Source organism: Rhincodon typus, chromosome 9 (genome assembly GCF_021869965.1).
Source record: "Rhincodon typus isolate 14 chromosome 9, sRhiTyp1.1, whole genome shotgun sequence".
NCBI classification, from domain to species: Eukaryota; Metazoa; Chordata; class Chondrichthyes; order Orectolobiformes; family Rhincodontidae; genus Rhincodon; species Rhincodon typus.
The window spans coordinates 32,785,275-32,808,695 of NC_063340.1; the positions used below are offsets into that span (position 1 = coordinate 32,785,275).

Here is a 23,421-nt window from a genome sequence, read left to right on the forward strand (position 1 = left end):
AGCCTAATCGGCCTGTAATTTTCTGTCTTTTGCCTCATCTTCAGGTATGCCTGGTGCTGCTCCTGGCATACCCTCCTACTCTCTCCACTGAACCAGGGTTGATCCCCTGGCTTAACGGTAATGGTTGAATGTGGGATATGCCGGGTCATGAGGTTACAGAATGTGCTGGCGTACAATTCTGCTGCTGTTGATGGCCCACAGCACCTCATGGATGCCCAGACTCGAGCTGCTGGATCTGTGCGAAGTCTGTCCCATTTAGCATGGGGATAGTGGCACACAACACAATGGAGGTTGTTTTCAATGTGAAGGCAGGTCGTCTTCTCCACAAGGACTGTACAAAGTCTCGGTAAGAGTGACCAGTCATGGACAGATGGAACTGCAGCTGGCAGATTAGCAAGGATGAGGTTAAGTATGTTTTTCCCTCTTGTTGGTTCCCTCACCAACTGCCGCAGACCCAGTCTAGCATCTATGTCCTTTAGGATCCAACCAGCTCGATCAGTAGTACTGCTGCCAAGCCACTCTTGGTGGTGGACATTGAAATCCCCCACCCAGAGTACATTTTGTGCCCATGCCATCCTCAGTGCTTCCACTAAGTGTTGTTCAACATTCATCAGCTGAGGGAGGACGGTATGTGGTAATTAGCAGGCGGTTTCCTTGCTCATGTTTAACCTGAAGCCATGAGACTTCATGGGGTCTGGAGTCAATGCTGAGGACTCCTACAGCAACACCCTCTCGACTGTATACCACTGTGCCACCCCCTCTGCTGGGTCTGTCCTACCAGTGGGACAGGATATATCCAGGGATGGTGGTAGTGGTGCCTGGGACATTGTTTGTAAGGTATGATTCTGTGAGCATGACGATGTCAGGCTGTTGCTGGACAGCTCTCCCAATTTTGGCACTAACCCCCAGATGTTAGTGAGGAGGACTTTGCATGGTCGACAGGGCTGTTTCTGCCATTGTATTTTCTGGTGCCTAGGTCAATGCAAGGTGATCCATCCAGTTTCATTTCTTTGAGTCTTTGTAGCAATTGGTACATCGAAGTGGCATGCTTGGCCATTTCAGAGGGTAGCTGAGAGTCAACCACATGGCTGTGGGTCTGGAGTCACATATAAGCCAGAGGGTGGCAGATTTCCTCCTCCGAAGGACATTAGTGAACCAGATGGGCTTTTCTGATAATCAGCAATGATTTCATGGTGATCAGTAGATTCTTAATTCCAGGCTTCTTTTTTGAATTCCAATTCCACCATCTGCCATGGTGGGATTCAACCTGGGTCCCCAGAATAGATTAATAGTCCAGCAATAATACCACTTAGCCTTCGCCTACACTAAATGAATACAATTAGGGTATTAGGGTACAATTTTCTAGCCTCTCCTTATAGCTCATCCCCTCTATTCCAGGCAGCATCCTAGTAAACCTCTTCTGCACCCTCTCAAAACCTCCACACCCCTCCTTTAATGTGGCAACCAGAACTGAACACAATACTGTAAGTGTGGCCTAACTAAAGTCCAATAAAGCTGCAACATGACATCCTGACTCTGGTTTTCAATTCCCCAACCAATACAGGCAAGCATGCAATACGCCTTCTATACCACTCTATCTACTTGTGTGGCCACCTTCAGGGAAGCTATGGATATGAACCCCAAGATGTTTCTGTATATCAACGCTGTTCGGAGTCCTGCCATTAACTGTATCTTTTTCCTTAACATTTGATCTCCCAAAGTGCAGCACCTCACCTTTACCTGCATTAAACTCCATCTGCCATTTCTCTGCCCATATCTGCAATTGATCTTTATCCCACTATATCCTTTGACAACATTCTACACTATCCACAACGCCACTGATCTTTGTATCGTCTGTAAACTTACTAACCCACTCATCTACATTTTCATCTGAGTCATTTATATATATCACTAACGTATGTTTAACTTGTATGCTTAACTAAGATGCCCAAGTGAAAAAATAGCTTTAATATTTAAAAACCTATTCCAACTACCACACACTGAGGTCACAGGATCATCATTTCCCGTGACTATTTGCTAAAAGACAGTCGCAGTTTTAATTGAAACAATATTAAAATCAAATTTTTTATATCCTGGGCTTAAAAAACGGTTGTGAACCTACTGATATTCAAAAATCAGAACCAAAAGACACAAAAACTAAGAATAGTTTTAGGTAGGAACAAATGATCTTGTAAAGTATGCAAACAGACAAACAACTGTAAACTGATTTGATTGTAACACTAGACAATGCTCAAAAAAGGTGCATTAATTCACAGGAAAGCTTTTTTTTTAAAAAAAGAAAAAAAAAAAAAAAAAAAAAAAAAAATCGCAGTTCAATTCTCTATTTTTCAGAGGAATATTCTAAAGTACATGCAGATGTACTGAATTAATACTTGTTCAAACTAAGCAAATTAGATGGCAGTAAAGCTGGTTAACTTTCCACAAGCCTCTCATGCAGTGAATAAAATAAAATACAAGAGTGAGTACTTGTCAACTTGCAAGTGAACATAAATTTTTATTATGATACAACAGTCAAACATGTCTAAATGTTACCAATTCAGTACTTTTGTTTAAAGCTCTCATTATTGTTAAACAGCTATCATGCTCACTACGCAAATAATTTAGCTTCAGCTGTCAAAAAGTAGAGTTTTATTCTTGCAAATGTACTTCATTTTGATGGAAATATTATGATAGAAATATGACACTGCAATATACACTTACAACCTTCATTCAATCTTCCACCACTCCCACCCAACTATCTTGCAGGTTGTTATATACAGACAATGCTTATATGCATTCATTCTGTTAAAGTTATGAACAGTCTTAAGCACAATTATAAGTTAATAACATACAGACACACAGAACAACCACAGAACAACCTCACAAATCTCACTCAAAAACACATGCATGTCTGAACATTAGAGAATTGTACTGCAAGTCTACTGCCACTGACCTGGGCCCTGGTAGGCCTGTGGATGACCATAGCCAGTCATGTCCCAATTGTCTGCAGTGCTATTTTTCTGTGCATTTGAACTGTCTGTATTTGTCGGCCAGTTCACCGCACTCCAGGCATTTCCACTGTTACCTGCATTATTAGTGCTCCAGGTCCCAGCTGAAGTAGTATTCCAGTTCAACCAGGGATCATCTGCATTGTTTGCCTATCAAATTAATACAGAGGACAAAAATTACTGAAATTGAATATAATTATTGGGCTAAATTTCACTGATAAAATAGCTATGGTAAGTATCTCAAACTCAATGAAAATAGGTCAGGGCTTCCAGCATCCACCAATGTGCACTCTGACTCCACACATGCAGATGCCAGCAGTTTTGGCTCTTTTGCCCTATGTTCTCCCACCTGCTTTGCTGCACAAGTAGCAAAAAAAAAGTGACATGAGTAATAGCCTTTTCACACTATGAATGTTTAGGGTCTGGAGTGCACATCCTGGATGCATGCATGAAGATTTGTTTCTTCCCGAATTTCTGAATCTAAAGGCTCAGCATTAAAACTCAAAAGGCATTAATTTGTGACACTAATCCAATAAAAACTCCCAGAAAATTTAGAACCTGTCTATTCAAGCTTTAATCAAGTTTAGCAGCAATTTCAGTATCATTATTTAATATCATTGTGCTTTCAAGCAACTTTTCTATGTTGCTATGCTCACAGCATGTCTAAAGATCATTAATATTTAATAAAAATTCCAAAATGAGTCACTGGAAAACACTGGTGCAATATTGAATTGTGAACAGAAAAACTTGAACTCAAAACTCCAACCTTCACTAAGATAATTATAACAAGGTACTACAAATGCCCTTAGTGTTTCTAAGCGGCTCTTACTAATCCAAAGAGACAAATTAGCACCACTTGCAGCAAAGCAATTGTATAAACATGGGGGAAAGAACAGAATTGTCATGGATGTGTCAAATAGCCAGCTGCAGCATACAGTAAAATGGTAATTTTTTTTTAAATAAACACTGGCATCACCAAAAATTCAAGAAGAAACAAATCTTCATGCACGCCTCAGGAAGTGCATTCTAGACCTTAAAATATTCATAGGTGAAAAGGCTTATACTCATGTTGCATTTGCTTCTTTTGCAGAATTACTTTAAATCTGTGCCTTCTCATTCTCAAACATTTTAGGAGTGGGAACAGTTTCTCTCTAACTATGCTTTGCAGATCCCTCAACATTTTGAAAACTTCTATCAGATTGTCTCTCAGACTCCTCCCCTCCAAATAAAACAGTTTCAACTTCTTTGATCTATCCTAAGAAATGAAGTGTTTCATCTCTGTAACCATTCTTGTAAACCTCTTCTACACTCTCCAATACATTCACATCTTTCTGAAGTGCAGTGTCCAGATCTCTACATAATACTCCAGTATAGGGCTAACCAGTGTCCGATATAAACTCGGTATAATCTCCTTGCTCTTGTACTCTATACCCTCATTAATGAAGCCTAGGATAATGGGTGCAATTTTAACAGCTCTCTACCTATGCTGCCACCTTTAATGACTCAAGTATACAGATCCAGGTGTCTCTTGCTCCTCCACACCCTTTAGATTAGTACCCAGTTTAAAAAAACTTCCCATATTCTTTATACCAAAGTACACCACCTCACAATTCTCTGCGTTGAACTTCATTTGCCACTTGTCCATCCATTCCAATTTGTTGATTGCTTTTTGAAGTTCTACACGGAACTCCTTGCAGTTTAACAATGCTTCAAAGTTGTGTGTTATCTCCAACCTTTCAAATTGAATAGGGAGGCAATTGCCTAGTCGTAATGTGACTAGACTAATGGTAATGATCCAGAGGTCTCAGTTAACATTCTGGGGACCCAGTTTAGAGACACAATATGCAGTCGATGGAATTTGAATTCGATAAAAATCTGGAATTAAAAAGTCTAATGATACCCATGATATCACTGTGGATTTTCACAGAACCCAATTGGCCCTACTTTTCCTCTAATCATCTCTATACTATTTGAGTGCTTATAAACAACATTTAAATTCCTTGCTGTCAGCCTCTTTTCATAATCCGGTGTTGCTTCTCCCATTTGCTTTCCCACCTCCATTTTTTTAAACTCAGCACCCGTCATAAGCATACATTTTCTTCATCTTAATTTCTATGTCCTTTCTCTTCCAATCTGGACTATGCCTGAACCATCTCCCCTTTGAAGGCAGCCCACTGGTCAGCTATATATTTTCCTGCAACATTTGGCTCCAGTCTATCTGGCCCGGTTCAATTCTTGCCCCATTGAAGTGGACTCTCCTGCGCTTAGTATTCTTACTCTAGATCCTGTTATCCTCTACCAGTATCATCCTGAACCAACATGCAGCCCACCTCATCCTCAAAACCCAGCTCTAGCACAGCCCCCTTTCTTCTCATTGGACTGGACACATATTGCTGTAGAAAGGTCTCCTGAACACATTTTAGAAACAGAGGGGCAGGGAGCAAGTCATTATTCCAGTCTACATTTACCTAATTAATTAAAGCCCTCCATTATAATTACACTATAATATTTGCACCTCTAGTTCCCTTGCAGATTTGTTCCTCTACATTCTTCCAGCCATTTGGTAGTTTATAAATGACAGAGAAATATAACTATCTTTTTCATTCATTAACTGTAGCTGAATTGCTTTCTGTCCTTGAGCAATCCTTTCTCAATCCAAAATGGATAGCCTCACATTTATTTGTTTGAGGAACTCTATCTGCCACAATATTGCCCATTCACCTAGTACAAAATTACTAAGTGATATTGATAGGCTATCACCTGCACTGTCTACAGTGCTTCTTTGCAAGATCAGCAAATTTGGATATGTGACTCTCTATGTCATTATCCAAGCCGTTAATAGATAACGTGAATAATAGAGGCTCTAATACAGATCCTTGTAGGACATTTGTTACATCCTGCCAATTTGAGTACCTAACCATAATCCCTACTTCGTCCCCTACCACTCAACCAACCACCCAGCCATGTCAGTAATTTGCCTTCAATTTCATGGGCTTCTACCTTGATTAACAGTCATTTCTTATGTGGGACTTACCAAATGCCTCTGTCTTATCAGTTTATTTCTGTACTCTAGTGTAGCATTGGGAGTAATCCAGAGATTACCAGTTTTGAAGTCCTGCTCTCTACCTTTCTACATTATTGCCTAAACTCTGACTGCAGCAGCACATCTCCTTTCCTCCTTACGTTGCTGGTACTAACAGGGAGTACAACATCTGGATGATCACCCTCCCCCTAGAAGAATATCTGCCACCACTCTGACATTGGTGAGCCTAGTACCAGGGAGGCAAAATCTAACCCCCCCCATCCACTGAGTCACATCTACAGCCTCAGTAATGCCCATCTGCTCCATTAACAAATTACCCCATCAATACTGCTCTTCTATTCAGTTGAGCTACCGATAGCAAGAGCCAAGCTCATGGCACTACGCACCACGAAGGAACTTTTGCCCTCACCAGCTTCCAGAACGGAAAACCAATTAATGAGAAAAACTGTCTTAAGGGACTCTGCGCTACCTGCCTGGTTCTGAATGCCAGGTGGTCATACGTGTATGGACATGTCTATCCTGCAGTGCGATCACCTCGCTAGTTCTTTGCTCCCATGGATAAACTACACTAATCCAGGCCATAAGTCAAGCTCCAAAGCTAAAATCCCACATTTCTGCAGTCTTTGACACTTCCTATGTTCTCGTCAAGGTCATGTAGAGTGCCCGCGACTAGCCACATACCAGAGGATATTCCTCATGCCCGATTAACCCTGCCATACCCAAAAGCTTACTCTTGGGCCATTTTCTATAAACTGGAGATTAGAAAATAGAAAGTAGAGTTACTCTCAAATCCTTTTCTTGTGCCTATAAATTAGAAACTTAAGGGTAAGAGTAGTAACGGACCCCTCCAGGATGAAACTGCTTTTTATATTTAAAAAAAAAAAATGACATGGAATATCTCCTTTTCCAATTCACTCAACTTAAACTGCCAGCACAAGTCAAAACTATAATTTTATGTTAGAAACAAAATCTATGTCTCAAGCGCAATGTGTCTTCTTCAGAATGAAAGTGGGCTGGAAAATCATGCCTTTTTACACTATTAATATAGTATTGTGCTGGAAGAGGTTGGTGGTGGTCGGAGGAGCAGATGGCCAGAGCAAAAGACAAAGGAAGTCCTCCAAGGGAGATATAGAGATGTAAATAGGTGTGAAAATGAGTCCAATATATTGAAAGCAAAACCAACAGGGCAGAAGGAAGTTGGAAGCGTTGGAAAAAGAGAACTGTAACCAAAATGGAGCACAGAGATTCTGAAGCTCTTGCGAGCTCTGGGAGTGAAATAGAGAGCTATCAAGGTGAAAAAGCCAAAAACTTAAAACGGAAATCCCAGGGAGAAGAGGCATACCTGGAAGATGGGTATTTTTGAAATTAGGACGTTCAATCCCAACTGTCTCACCGGTTTAGAAAAAGTGTTTGATAGTATTGCACCAAGACACTTGCCTTTGAAATATGTAGAAAAAATGTTGGGATTTATTCTCAACCATTTGTTATTACAAAGCACTTGATAGCAGTGAATTACTTTGTACCTTTGTAATACAAGGAACGTAGCAGTATATTTGACTCAAAACTCCCACAAATTGCAATATAATAATGGCCGGATAATCTGTTTCAAGTGATTTGTTTAAACGCTTGCACAGAATGAACACAAAAGGTACTTACAAAGGTAAAGGTCGCATGACGATTGCATGCCACCAGTAACCTGAAGGTGCAATTGCATGCTCTAAACAAAAAAAAAATCCATGCACTATTTACAAGTTTTGTAAGTTACCCAATACACACAAAGAAAATCACTCATTCACAACTTTTTTTTTTTAAAAAGTGTATTGACTGCCATCAGTTCCACTTATCAGTCTCTGCATAAGCACTGCATATATAATCTTAGAATAATGCAGGTTTCCAAATGATACAGATGTGCGCAGTTGTTGGCTGTTAGTACCTGCTCACTCCTAGGGTCAAAAACTGAAAGAACTGCGGATGCTGTAAATCAGGAACAGAAACAGAAGTTGCTGGAAAAGTTCCGCAGGTCTGATTTTTTTCTTCACAGATGCTGCCAGAACTGCTGAGCTTTTCCCACAACTTCTGTTTTCACCCCTAGGGTCATGTTCCTTCCCAGGAGACTGTATCACTCCCATAACAGGTGCTGTTGCTCTGGTAATTGTTGCTGCTGGGGAACAGGGGACCCATGAGATTGGTGGTCATTCTGCACTCTGTGCAGGTGATGAGGCCACATCTTTCTATGTAGTGAATCACAACTTCTCTAGTTGTATTAGATGCTTGCAGTTGCAATTATGTATCTAGTTGCTCATATTATTCTGTACAATTGAGGTGACAACTCCTTTGCACAGGCGAGGTGACTTTTGTTGAGAACAGTGAAGGTTTGCATTCTGACTGGCTTTCCAATACTCAGATCAGGCAATGACCTGGGATCATTACTGAAATGAAATTTGGCTGAGGAACAGGGAACAGGGAACAGTACAGGTCCTTGGCCCACGATGTTGTGCCGACCTATTATCCTACTAAGATCAAACTACCCTGCGTACCTTACATTCTACTATCATCCATGTGCCCAAGAGTCGCTTAAAAGTCTCTAAAGTATCTGACTCCACTACCACAGCCGGCAGCGCATTCCACACGCCCACCACTCTATGTAAAGAACCTACCTCTGACATCTCCCCTATACCTTCCTCCAATCACCTTAAAATTATGTCCCCTCGTAATAGTCATTTCCACCCTGGGAAGAAATCTCTGACTATCCACTCAATCTCTGCCTCTCATCTTGTACAAGTCACCTCTCGTCCTTCTTTGCTCCAATGAAAAAGACCTCCAGTCCAGGCAGCATCCTGGTAAATCTCCTCTGATCTGCACCCTCTCTAAAGCTTCCACATCCTTCCCATAATGGAGGTGACCAGAACTGAACACAATATTCCAAGTGTGGTCTAACCAGGGTTTTATAGAGCTGCAGCATAACCTCACGGCTCTTAAACTCAATTCCCCTGCCAATCAAAGTCAACACACCATATGCCTTCTTTACCACCCTATCAACTTGGGTAGTAACTATGGACGTGGACCTCAAGATCCCTCTGTTCCTCCACACTGCCAAGAATCTTGCCATTAACCCTGTATTCTGCATTCAAATTCAACCTTCTAAAATGAATTTTAGAATTTTGGGTTGAATTTTTCTTTGCCCAGCTCTGCATCCTGTCAAATGTCCCATTGCAACCTACAACAGCCCTCCACGCTGTCCACAACTCCACCAACCTTTGTCATCGGCAAACTTACTAATCCACCCTTCCACTTCCTCATCCAAGTCATTTATAAAAGATCACAGAGCAGAGGTCCGAGAACAGATCCCTACGGAACACCACTGGTCACCGAGCTCCAGGCTGAATACTTTCCGTCCGCTACCACCCACTGTCTTCTACTGAACAGCCAGTTTTGTATCCAGACAGTCACATTTCCCTGAATCCCATGCCTCCTTGGTTTCTGAATGAGCCTACCATGTGGAACCTTATCAAATGCCTCACTAAAATCCATACACATCACATCCAATGCTCTGCCTTCATCAACGTGTTTTGTCACATGCTCAAAAGAATTCAATAAGGCTTGTAAGGCATGACCTGCCCCTCACAAAGGCATGCTGACTATTTCTAATCAAACTGTGCTTTTCCAAATAATCATAAATAATCTCTCAGAATCCTCTCCAATAACTTGCCCACCACAGAAGAAAGACTGACTAGTCTGTAATTCCCAGGATTATCCCTATTTCCTTTCTTGAACAAGGGAATGAGATTTGCCACACTCCAATCATCTGGTACTACTCCAGCGGACAGTGAGGATGCAAAGATCATTGTCAAAGGAGCAGCAATCTCTTCCCTTGCTTCCTATAGTAGCCTTGGGTATATCCCGTCTGGCCCAGGGTACTTAACTATCCTCATGTTTTTCAAAGTTTCCAGCACATCCTCCTTCCTAACCTCAACCTGTTCAAGCATATCTGCCTGTTTCATGCTATCCTCACAAACGTCAAGGTCCCTCTCACTGCTTCAGTATTCACCAAAGTATTCATTAAGGACCTTCCCTACCTCCTCTGACTCCACACACAAGTTCCTTCCACTATACCCAATTGGCCCTACCCTCACTCTGGCCATCCTCTTGTTCCTCACATATGCATAGAACACCTTGGGGTTTTTCTTGATCCTACTCGCCAAGGTTTTCTCACATCTCCTTCTAGCTCTCCCAAGTCCATTCCTCAGTTCCTTCTGGCTACCTTGTAGACCTCGAAAGCCCTGTCTGATCCTTGCTTTCTCAACTTTAAGTAAGCTTCCTTCTTCCTCTTGACTAGGTGTTCTACATGTCTTGTCATCCAAGGTTCCTTTACTTTATCATTCTTTCCTTGCCTCAGTGGGACAAACCTATCCAGTACTTGTAACAACTGCTCCCTAAACAACCTCCACATTTCTATCATGCATTGCCCGGAGAATATCTGGTCCCAAATTATGCTCCGCAGTTCTTGCCTAATAGCAATGTAATTCCCACCCCACCCCCACCCCAATTAAATACTTTACTATAGTCATGGAGAGGGGTAGGAGCAGATGATATGGGAAAGGTCAGGAAGTTATGATCACTATCACTGAAATGCTCTTCCATTGAAAGATCAGACACCTGGCCTGGTTCGTTGCCAAGTACTAAATCCAATATGGTCCCCCCTCTAGTCAGCCTTTCTACATATTTAGTCAGAAATCCTTCCTGGACACACCTGACAAAATCTGCTCCATCCAAACTATTTATACTTGGGAGGTTCCAGTCGATATCAGAGACGTTGAAGTCACCTACGACAACAACCCTATTACTTCTGCACCTTTCAAAAATCTGTCTCCTAATCTGTTCCTCAGTGTCTGTTGCCTTTGGTGGGGTCTACAGAAAACTCCCAATAAAGTGACTACTCCTTTCCTGTTTCTGGCTTCCACCCATACTCACCCAGTAGACAAACCCTCCTCCACAACCTCCCTTTCTGCAGCTGTGATACCATCCCTGATTCGCAATGCCACTCCCACACCTCTTTCCCCTTCCCTATTTCTTTTGGAACATCTATACCCCTGAACATCCAATAACCATTCCTGCCCGTGTTATCCAAGTCTCCATAATGGCCACAACATCGTAGTTCCAAGTACTGATCCATGCTCTTAGTTCATCACCCTTATTCCTGACACTTCTTGCATTAAAATAGACACACCTCAACCCGTCACACTGACTGCCAATTTGCCCTATCAACTGATTATCCCTCTTCACAAATTCCCTGCTTGCTCTAGCTGCCTGTAAACTGGCTACCCCATCCGCTGATCTGTAGCTCCGGTTCCCAACCCCCTCCCTGCCAAACTAGTTTAAACCTTCCCAAAGAGCTCTAGCAAACCTCCCACCAAGGATACTTCTGGCTTCAGTGATTTTTTTTATTATTGGCAGAGTAGCTTGGTGGAATGTGACACTGGTCTTTACAGAGAACTATTTTCCATGCTTTCAGTAGATATATTTCTCAACTCAAGGATTGCTTGTGCCGAATTTGATTTCTTAACAACATCTTTGGTGATTTTCACTGCCGCTTCAGCCTTTCCGTTTGACTGTGGGGGTAGATGAAATTATTTCCACTGGTGAATTTCTCAATCTTTTATACAACACCTGAATTCTTCACTCATTAATTGTGGATGGCTGGTAATCATCACAATGTCTAGAATATCATAACAACAGATGTGTTAATAAAAAGATTGCTGTATTAGCAACCTAGATGCAAATACAACAAGTGGTTTCTGCTGCAAAAGGGTTGCTCCAAAACCTCTCATTAGCATAACACTTCAAGGAGTTTCATCATTCACATTCCAGTAACTCAGCACTGGAAGCTGCTTCTTGTTTTGAGCCTCAGAGTTAATAACATATTTTTAGCAGTGAATCTACATAAATGTTCACATCCTGAAGACAAATTAAGCAAGAAATTTGCATAACAGTTCATGAATCAAACAAATTGTTGCATTGCTCTCACATCTGCTGGTCACTGCATCATTGTTACAGCTTTGACCTTGTCAGGATCCAAGTGAAGTCCTGTTGCTATCAGTACATGATCCATGGTTTTCCTTCTTCAGCTCAGTTTCTGGTGAACTAGCAAAGTTTCAACTCTTACATACTCAGGAATTTAATTACTTCTGTTGCTATTCCAATTCTCTCTCTTTCATGTACACAACAGCCATTTTGACATACAAAGTTGTGGCTTTTTAAAAAGACATCTTCCTTGTTGTTTCCTTCAGTAACTTCTTTTCTAATTGGCTGTCTTACAGCGCTGAAAACTCACACGTTTTCAGCTGCGCCACTAACTCCACATTTCAAGCATTTATGACTTCCACTCTTGGCTCAGCAGGAGACAGAAGTCTCTCAATCACAGCAGTAGTGGAGGAAGTGCTACAAATTGATTAAAAAAAAAACCTTAAAATGCTGTTCTTTGATTATCTAGAGATAGAACTTTGGTCTTACAGTAGCACCAGCATGGTACAGAACAAACATTTTAGTGACAGAAGCAATTTAGAAGTTTGAAGTCAGGCCCAAGAGAAGATCCAGATTTTACCACATCTTTTCCATAGTTCACAGGACTAAAAACAACAGAAGATTATAAACTCCTAATTAGTTTAATGCAGAAATGTGGTCTTCACATCCACAGAGGTCCGAGAGTTTGAAGCCAAGTTTTAGAGAAAGTGTGTGTCAAGTTTATGAGGAAACAGGGGCATTATGGTAATGTCATAGGTCCGATAACTCTGAGACACAAGGCCTGCGCTCTGGGGACAGTGCTTCAACTCCCACCACAGTAGAAAATGGAACTTCAACTCAATTAGTTGATAAATTTAGTTCATAAATCTGGATTTGTAAAGGTAGTCCCAGTAAATGGCAACCAAGAATCTGTTAATTTCTGTAAAAAACACACTTTAAAAGGAAGGGAATTCCCTATCCTCAGTGACACACAATATAGTTGACTCAACTGTCCTCTGAAATGACCTATCAAACCACTACTGAAAAAAGTCAAACTAATTTGACTGCTGTGGTTCACAAAAGCAGTGTACTACCACCTCCGAGAGCAATTAGAGATGGGCAACAAATGCTTCAAGACCAAATGCCATAAAAAAAAACAAAATTTCCAAATCTTTCCACAATAAGGCAAGACCAGTTGTTGTGCTTCACCTACCAAGAGTCGCAGAGTCACAGACCTGTACAGCATGGAAACAGACCCTTCGGTCCAACTCGTCCATGTCGACCAGATATCCTAAATACATTTATTCCCATTTGCTAGCATTTGGCCCATAACCCTCTAACCCTTCCTATTCATCTACCCATCCAAATGTCTTTTAAAATGATGTAATTGTACCAGCCTCCACGACTTCCTCTGGCAGCTCATTCTGTACATGCACCACACTCTGTGTGAAAAAGTTGGGCTTCATGTCTTTAAATCCTTCCCCTCGCACCTTAAATCTACGCCGTCTTTGGAGGTCCCCTACCCCGGGGAAAAGGCCTTGGCTATTCATCCTATCCATGCCCCTCATGATTTTACAAACCTCTATAGAGGTCATCCCTCAGCCTTCCATGGTCCAGGTAAAATAGCCACTTTGGACTAATTAGATTAGATTCCAGAAAGCTTAGTAGAGGACACCAGTTAAAAGAAGAAAAGGCCAAGGATAAATTCGCTCAACGAAGAATTCCCAAGAAAGCAGATTGCCCAGAAACTATCTTGTTAACAGTCAAGCTTGATGCAGTCATGTGCTATATATTCCTAAAATCACCTACAACAATTGGGGTTTGTTCGTTTCCTGATCCACCACAAGCGTTGCTACAACAATAAGATGCCACTGGGCTTGCTTTTGAAAGCTATCCAAGGGAATGAAATTGTGATACCAGCCCAGTAACCATACCAGAAAAATTCAAAGCAAATTAAAATGCGTTTTTAACTGCATTGCAAGTCTTAATTACTGTCAAATAACCAATATCAGCACTGACAATTAACATGTACTGTTGTGAAGTCTCATTTCTTTAGAATTTAATTCTTCTTGGAGGAAACAATTAAATAATTGTTGCTCACCATTTGCCTCTATTTCAATTTCTGCACCCGATTTAGCATTGAAAACATTCTAACTGGCATTGCTTGGTACAGAACTTGCACAGCTCATTAATAATTCTTCTGATTGCTTAAAGAGAAACACAATTGCTTCCTCTGTTCACACAGATCCGAGGACCCCCATACAGGGCACCATGTTATGTGGCTCTCTAAAATTCAATAGAAAGTCCATAGCCTGGTGCCATTTATTCAGCAGGAGTAAAATTCAGGCCATTAAATTTAAAAATAGAAAAATAAAACTGTACTCATTGTAAGAAGCAAACATTAAGTTCTAAATGCTAAAAGAGGAAGGTGGAATGCTAACAATATCCTGGCACGATGAAGGCTGAGCTTGTACGAAGAATGATGCTTTTGAATTTCCAATTAGTAACTGAATAAAAGTACAGCTGCTGGATGTTCAGCACGCTAGTTACTGCTGACTTAAAAACTAAAAAGAAAGGCACAATATAGGCACTCAATATCAAGTATTAATTGAAACGAACCTAAAATAACTCACTAATTTTCTGTAATTTCAGACGGAAGAAGTTGCAACGTGACATTCTGTAAATGATACTTAGTAAAATTGCAGCAAAGAGGAACAGGAGTCCTTCAATCTTTCCACAGGTAATTTAAACAGGTACTGTCAACAACCATAGAATTCATCCATCATAGGAACATAGGAGTAGCAGTATAATATTCAGCATCTTGAGTCATATCCACCAATGAGATCATGGTCAGAAATCACAATACCGTGTTATAATCCAATAGGTTTATTTGAAACACAAGCTTTCTCAGCCTTACTGCTCCTTCAGGTGTTAATGAGAGAGGTAGTATCCGACACAATTTATAGGAAAAACATCAAAGCTTCACATCACCGATGAGGATGTACTAAACAAACCTCAGAAGTGTAAAGTCTTTACTTCATGGTGGCTCAGTGGTTAGCACTGCTGCCTCACAGCACCAGGGACCTGGTTCAATTCCAGCCTCGGGCGACGGCATGGAGTTTGCACGTTCTCCCCATGTCTGCATGAGTTTCTTCTGGGCGCTCTAGTTTCCTCCTACAGTCCAAAGATGTGCTGGCTAGGTGGATTGGTCACGCTAAATTGCCTGTTGTGTTCAGGGATGTGTAGATTAGGTGGGTTACAGGGGAATGGGTCTGGGTGGGATGCTCTGAATGTCGGCATGGACTTGTTGGGCCGAAGAGCCTGTTTCCACACTACAGGGATTCTATGAACATCTTAGGTTTGTTTAGTACATCCTCATCAGTGGTGTGACCCTTTGATCTTTTACTTATAAACTGGCTGATACTACTACTCTCACTAACACCTGAAGGAGGAGTAAGGCTCAGAAAGCTTGCGTTTTCAAATCAACCTGTTGGACCATAACACGGTATTGTGTGATTTCTGATCTTGTCCACCCCAGTCCAACACTGGCACCTCGACATTAATGAGATCATAGAATCCCTCCAGTGTGGAAACAAGCCATTTGGCCCAACAAGTCCACACCAACTCTCCGAGAAGCATCCCACCCAGGCTCCTCCCCCTACCCTATCCCTGTAACCCTACATTTCCCATGGCTAATCCATCTAACCGACACACCCTGGACACAATGGGCAATTTAGCATGGCCAATCCACCTAACCTGCACAGCTTTGAACTGACGGAGGAAACCAGACCACCTGGCAGAAAGCCATGCTGACACAAGGAGAATGGGCAAACTCTACACAGACAGTCGCCCGAGGGTGGAATCGAACCCAGGTCCGTGGCACTGTGAGGCAGCAGTGCTGCCCTTTAAATGCCATTCATGACATTTTTAAAGATCTATGCATCTGAACCCCCAAGACTCTTTGGGCGTCCACCATATTGAACTGAAAACCATCCAGAAAGTACCCTGATCTATTCTTTTCAGTCCAAAATGGATGACCTCACATTTGCCTACATGGCACTTTATCTGCCACAGTTTTGCCCATTTGCCTAGTCTATCAACGTCCCTTTGTAATTTTATACCATCACGTACACTGTTTACACTGCCAACTAAGTTTGTGTTGTCAGCAAATTTAGATATATGACTTTCTATGCCATTATCCGAGTTGTTCATAAATAATGTGAATAATAGAGGCCCTAACACAGGTTTTTGAGGGACACCAATGGTCACAGCCTTGGGTAATTTGGGTAGCTACCCACTATTCCTACTTTCTGTCACTTGCCACTCAATTTCCCAACCATGACTGCAATTTGCCCTCAATTCCATGGGTTTCTACCTTACTTAAGAATCATTTATGTGGTACTTATTCAAATGCCTTCTAGAAGTCCATATAAACAACATCCAAACAACAACACTTCCCTGTCTACCAACTCCATCACCTCTTCAAAAAATTCAATGAGGTTGGTCAGGCAAACTCTCATGTATCCATGCTGGATCTCTCTCATTCACTGAAAATTGCAAGGTGTTTAATTACCTCATCCTTTATTAGAGACTAACAATTTCCACACTTCAGATGTTAAACTAACTGATCTGTTATTCCCTGGTTTTCAACTTTCAGCCTTCTTAACAAGCAGAGCGACGTATGCAATCTTCAGATTCAGAGGGACAACTCCTATACCTAGGAAATTCTGAAAAGGTTATAGTTAGGTTGTCTACAATGCACTTCTGTACTTCCTTTAATACTCTCAGATGGAAACAAACAAACAAACAGGTCCTGGGGATTTATCATTCTTAAGTTTCATTAATTTCTTCAATGCCAATGTCTTACTCATTTTAATTTTATTCGGTCCCTGTCCCAATCCACTATTAACATCCTCAGAACTTCCAGCCAGCTATCCTACTTTTCTACTGAGGCAAAGTAATTATTCAACACAGAACATAGAATAATACAGCCCAGGAACATGCCAGCCAGCCTACAATGCTGTGCCAAATGCGATGTCAAATGAAATTAATCCCTTCTGCCTACCCTTGGTCCATATCTGTCCATTCTTCGCATATTCATGTGCTTATCTAAAAGTCTTAAATGCCCCTATCATTGCTGCATCCACCACTACCCCTGGCAGCACATTCCAGACACCTACCACTCTGTAAATAACTTTTCCCCTCTCACCTTAAAATGTATGACCCCCAATTTTAGACATTTCAACTCTTGGGGGGGAAAAAAAAAAAAAGAGATTCTGACTGTCAACCCTATCTATGCATCTCAATTTTACAGACTTCTATCAAGTCTCCCCTCAGCCTCCGCTGCTCCAGAGAAAACAACCCAAGTTTTTCTAGCCACTCCTTATAGTTCATACCCTCTAATCTAATCTAATCCGGGTAAATCTTTTTTGCACCCTCTTGAAAACTCTCAAAAGCCTCCAAAAATCCTTCTTGTAATATGGCGACCAGAACTGAATATAATACTGTAAGTTCGGCCTAACCGAAGTCTTAAGCTGCAACATGACAGCCTGACTCTTGTACTCAATTCCCTGATCAATAAAGGCAAGCATGCCATATACTTTCTTTACCACCCTATTGACTACTGTAGCCACTTTCAGGGAGCTATGGACTTGAACCCCAAGATACCTGGATTAAACTCTATCTGCCATTTCTCTGCCCATATCGGCTACTGATCTATATCCCGCTGTATCCTTTGACAATATTCTATACCATCCACAACTCCACCAACCTTTGTATCATCTACAAACTTACTAACCCACCCATCAACATGTTCATCCAAGTCATTTATATGCAGGCAGCCAAGTCACTGTGGATTCCGTGCATCTTAATCTTCTGGATGAGCCTACTATGAGGGGTCATGTTGTAAATCTCACTAAAATTCACATAGACAACATCCACTACTCTACCCTCATCGATCATCTTTGTCACCTCCTCGAAAAATTCAAATCAAGTTACTAAGACGTGAACAGTCCCACACAAAGCCATGCTGATGGTCCCTAATTTGGCCATGTTCCTCCAAATGCACGTAAATCTTATCCCATAGAATTCTTTCCAATAGCTTCCCAACCACTGATGTGAAAGCCACCGGTTTGTAGTTTCCTTGTTGAACTGAGAAACGACATTAGCTACTCACCAGTCCTCCGGGACCTCTGCAAAGACTAATGAGGATACTAAAGATTTTGGTCAAGGCCCTTGCAATCTCCTCTCTTGCCTCGTTCCATAATCTGGGGTAGATACCACTGGACCCTGGGCAATTATTCACCTCAATGCTCTTCAAGAGACCCAACGCCACTTCTCTCGATCTCATAACGCTGTACCATTTGAACATTCTCCACACAAATCTCACTATTCTCCGTATCTTTCTTCAGAGTGAAATACTGATGTAAAGTACTCATTTAGGATCTCACCCTCTGCCTCCAAGCAGAAGTTCCCTCCTTTATCCTCAAGTAGTCCGAACTTCTCCCTAGTCATCCTCTTGTTTTTAATGTAGTACAGAATGCCTTGGGATTCTCTTACCTTACTTTTCAAGGTCATTGCATGGTACCTTCATGGTCTCCTAATTCTCTGTTTGAGTTCTTTCTTGCTTTCTTTAAATTCCTCATGGGCCCTGCCCAATTTTAAACTCTTAAACATGTCTGCCATTTCTCCATAGTCACTGACGATGTCGCTACTTTCAATCTTTAGTGGGCCAACATTGCCCCTGATCGCTCACTTTTCCTTAATGTAACTATAAAATTTCTTATTGATTTTCATGTCCCTTGCAATTTTCCTTTCATAATCCCTTTAAGTACCTCTTTTAAGCTGCTTTGTGGCCCTTTGCTGGACTTTGTATCTTTCCCATTCAGCTGGATCTGTGCTGCTTTTTGCATTTTAAGAAGCACTTTCTTTTAGGTTTGTGCTGACACTTATTTCTTTAGTTGTCCATGATTGTTTTTTCTTTGAAGTAGCTTTTTCCTCTCAGGGAGTTATAAACTGGTTTGTCTTGTGTTAAATATTTCATTAAACATTCTCCACTTTTCTTCTGTTGTTTTATCCATTAGCAGGTTTTCCTAGTTTGTTGTGGACAGTCTGTGTTTCATCTCAGCCTTACCTAAATCTAAAACTGTGGTAGGTGATTCATGTTTTTCTCTTTCAAATGCTACATTGAACTTGATCATCTTATGATCACAAATTGATAATTAGTAATCATGTGTGAACATTTAAATCCAGTTCAATACTCACTAAATCCAATCTTGCTTGTCCTCTTCTTGCACCCAGATGTATTGCTGCAGGAAATTCCAGACACTCCAGAAATTCACTACTTTTCTGACAGGTGCTGGTCTACCTCTCCCAACTTATATTAAAGTTAAAATTCCCACCCCCCCATACTACTACACTGGCTTTGTTAAACACTTGCCTAATTTCTGCATTTATACAATCTAGCACCTCGGAACTGCTACCAGGGGGTCAAAACACAACATCTATCACACTTTTTCATCCTTTACTGTTCCTCAATTCTGCACATAATGGTCTCCATGGATGCATTCTCCTCACTGTATCCTCCCTCACTACTGAAGTGATTTTGTTTCTAATTAGTAAGGCTAATGCACCTCCTCTGCCAATTTCCCTACCTTAAACCTCACGAGCTAGTATATTTAGTTTCTGGTCCCAACCATTGTGCAACCATGTCTCACTAATGGCTATTATCATAATCTCTATTTTGAATTACCGCTTGCAGCACATTTACTTCATTCCTTATACTCCGTGCATTTGAATATTGAACACTGATTTGGGCCATACACTAAATTTGTCACTCAACACTGACGCTTTATTCACCGGTTTATTATTTCTCTCTTCTGGTTTAACCAATGCACTTTTTGCCATTACCTGCCATATCTGAAGCAGGATTCCTGACTGTTACCTTACTATCCCTCAAGAACCCACCTCCATTTACCAATTTAAAATTCTTCTGATCATCTTATGTAACCTTTCCGCAAGGACACTGGTCTCAGGTCGATTCAGGTGGAGCCCGTCACATGGTACAATTCCTTCCTGATGCCAGTGTCCCACGAAATGGAGTCCTCTTTCTCACACCACTCCTTTAGCCAGAGAAGTACAGTAAAGATAAACTTATAGTTAAACAATATGTCAACAGCTTTTTAGTCTACTTGTAGTATTACTCACCACAGTGCAGAGCTTGAGAGCCATTCAAATCTCGAAGACGATGGACTAGATTTTATGGAGGCACTGGGGTTTTGCCTGCCATCTGGAGCCAATCATTTAAGTGGTCACTGATGGTCTTTTGTCAGGAGTGAAGCCTTGAGGGCTGAAGTCTTGCTGAATAAAAGCGGTTGGCCAATGTGAAGCCAGCAGCTCTTTTGACCTACAGCACAACTATGGAGGTTGCCACTTGATACCTGCTGAAGGCCCAGGATCAAGAAGCAAGCCAGACCACAGTTAGGTAATGGCAGGAAGGAGTGCGGCAGGATACATGCACACACCACCATCATCATCATCCCCCCAACCTGTTACAAGCTCACAGAACAACAGTTTTGTTTAACTAGCTGTACATACTTTCTAATCAACTTTTCAGTGATGTTATTACACAGTTCTGGAGCAGGTGAGACATGAAGCTGGGCCTCCTGGCTCAGAACATTACCACTGCGGGTTACAATAGCTCTGCGGGAGATATGTTAGTACTGTATTGCACTTCTATGTCAAACACTTTCCCGATGTCAGGTCCCTGGATCAGTGACTGAGTGCCTACATGCCTGAATTGCTGTTTGGCAACTCCCTAACTTTAGATATTGCACCTCACTGGGGCAATAAGCTGGAAATCAGGCCTTGCTATTCCCAGAGTTTTCACAAATTTTTATAGAAGTACAGATTTCCCGATCTGCTTGAATTTTGGACCCTGGTTGACAGAAAGCATCGTTCATGTTTCTGTATTCAAGAATTATCTATTACAACTAAATATTTCTAGCTGCAGGTAAACAATTATGGAGTACTAACTTATAACTTTACTAGTTAAGACTCTATACCCCCTTAGAAAACTTGCCGTACACACACAAAAATGACTTTACGGATGGAAGGAAAGACTGGCAGTCAATTCAAATGGTCCTTATTCACAGGGTTCAGAGATAAATTCTTTCGACTTGTTACTCCTCGATCGTCCTTCTCCAGGTACTTTCACTTGCTTACAGAAAGCACAGACCAACTGGTTCATACTTTAAAGGTCTCTGAATTACTGGTTAAAAGCCAGTACTGATAAGGGAAACAAATTGGCTTTCAGGCTCAAGGTATTTTCCTTTTACTGCAGAGAAAGGAGAGCTCTTTCCTTTCCAGAGATCTGATGGTTTCTGCCCAAAGCATTCACACCCACAACAGTTCAGCTACATGGCAGCCGATCACAGTTGTTGGCAGGTCGAAGGCCTTTCAGAAAGCAGTTCTTCAGTCCCTGCTCACAGGATCTGCTGAAATCGTTCTTATATTGATTTGAACATTGCTTCTTGGTCTTCCTTCTCTGGATACTCTTGCTTATTTGTGGGAGGCAGAGTGACTAGCTCATACTTATAAAGGGCTCCAATTTGTTACTTAAAAAGTCATAGCTTACAGAAACTGAAGGAAATATAAACTGGTTTTCTTCATGTTTAAAGAAGTTTTTACTGCAGAACAGATAGGCAGCTCCCAAATTGCTAGACCTAATGGTATCACCCTATCTTGTTCACAGCCCTACTCAAGAGTCACATAGTTGTTGGCAAGAAGGCCTTTTTAATTGGCTTTTGAACTAGTGACTAGATGCCAATCAGCTACTTGCTGCCAGCTGACTCTCAGTTTGTACATAGCCCTTGATTCCAAACAATCTATTGCACGTACCACCAGTTATATAAACAGTGCTTACAATGGATGTCAAGCTACTTGAGTTACAAAAAAGTGCAGTAGTCCCTCGTGAATCCTGGAGTTTAAAAACAGTCCCTTTTCCCAATCCAGTCCACAAACAAAACTAGAACAAAATAAAAAGATATGGTCTTTACAAGGTGTGAGAAGAGCAAGCTAATTGCTGTCAGGTAAAAATATAATTGGATTCGCTGAATATCCTTCCAGAATTCATCACCACACGAGAAGAATGGCCATTTCAAAAAAGCATGGAAAAAAGACAGCAACATCAGTGACTACCTTCAAGAAAATAAAAATGGAAGGAAAGACAGGAAAGCAAGTTGAAGCAAACCAGTTTCTGCAACCCAAGGATACCACTGTTTTGTATGATTTTATTTCTGGAAATTAGATGCCAGTACCAGTAAAATATAGATTCTTTGAATAATATTGCAAAGTGAATAATAAAGTGCCAATGTCAATGTGGAACCCCAGTGATAAATTCCTTTGAATCAACAGAATAAACAGCTTCCTTACCTGTAGCTGGTGGCTCCATTATTGTGGCAAATAACCTCAAAGCTACCTTTGTTCTTTCTTCCCCCCCCCCTCAAAAAGAGAAAAGTATTCGAGTTTGTACTTTTTTGTTTATCATTCACATGCACATTCATCCATCATTCCTTTGCCTATCCCATTTACCTAATACCTAGCAAATACCGGTGAAACTGTACATGCACATTATCAGTCAAGGATAGGATTGGCTTGATGTTCTGACAGCTGCATCCAAATAGCCTACTAAAATTTACTGCCTTGCACCATGTGGAAAATGAACGCCAACAACTTGTACAACTGTACTCCAGCATCAGTTCTAAGAAAAGAAACTGTAGAAATACAGACTCATCGGACTTCTTGCCACAGATACATAAGACTGCTTTCCAAAGCTGCTGTTGATAGTTTATTTTGCTTCGTAAATACAGAAAAATCAAATGAACATCTTTTAATTGTATGTCACCAAGTACAACATTTAAAATAATAGAGGAAACAAAATGGATACACATTAGAAATGGAGTTGCAGCAGTTTAAGTTCAGTTTATGTCTCCTCAGGAGAGGAAGGAGAGACTAAAACTATAAAATCCAAATTACCATGCTGATAATGAAAAAAATTGAGTGATTCAGGTTATTGGGATTTCCTAAACAAAGGGTCTTTACCTAATAAAACTGTTGCTAGTTAGAAATTGTGAACAGTATATTATGTCAATCCCACCTCTCCCACCAAACCCCAGAATATAAATCATTCCATGCGATGCTTCCTTCATGTATGAATAATGATTATTTTGCATGATACTATCCCTAATCTAGGGACAGTGAGCATCATTTCTTGTCTATGGACAGAGATTCTCCTACCATATATTTCTACATGCCTGTTATATTTCAGCTGCAAATGGGGCCTGCAGAGTCTGTATTTTTATGTGGTTGTGC

General features: G+C 41.1%; 1 protein-coding gene across 2 annotated transcripts in view; it reads right to left on the reverse strand.

Moving 5' to 3' along the window:
• The window catches only part of snx9b (sorting nexin 9b), a 209,218-nt gene that overhangs the window by 85,874 nt on the left and 99,923 nt on the right, over positions 1–23,421 (reverse strand). Inside the window, exon 6 of one of the 2 annotated variants that reach the window (XM_048601167.1) lies at positions 2,954–3,158. In XM_048601167.1, the coding sequence (XP_048457124.1) occupies positions 2,954–3,158 (205 nt within the window). The remainder of the gene's footprint in view (positions 1–2,953; positions 3,159–23,421) is intronic. The other variant, XM_048601168.1, reaches the window with a different exon arrangement.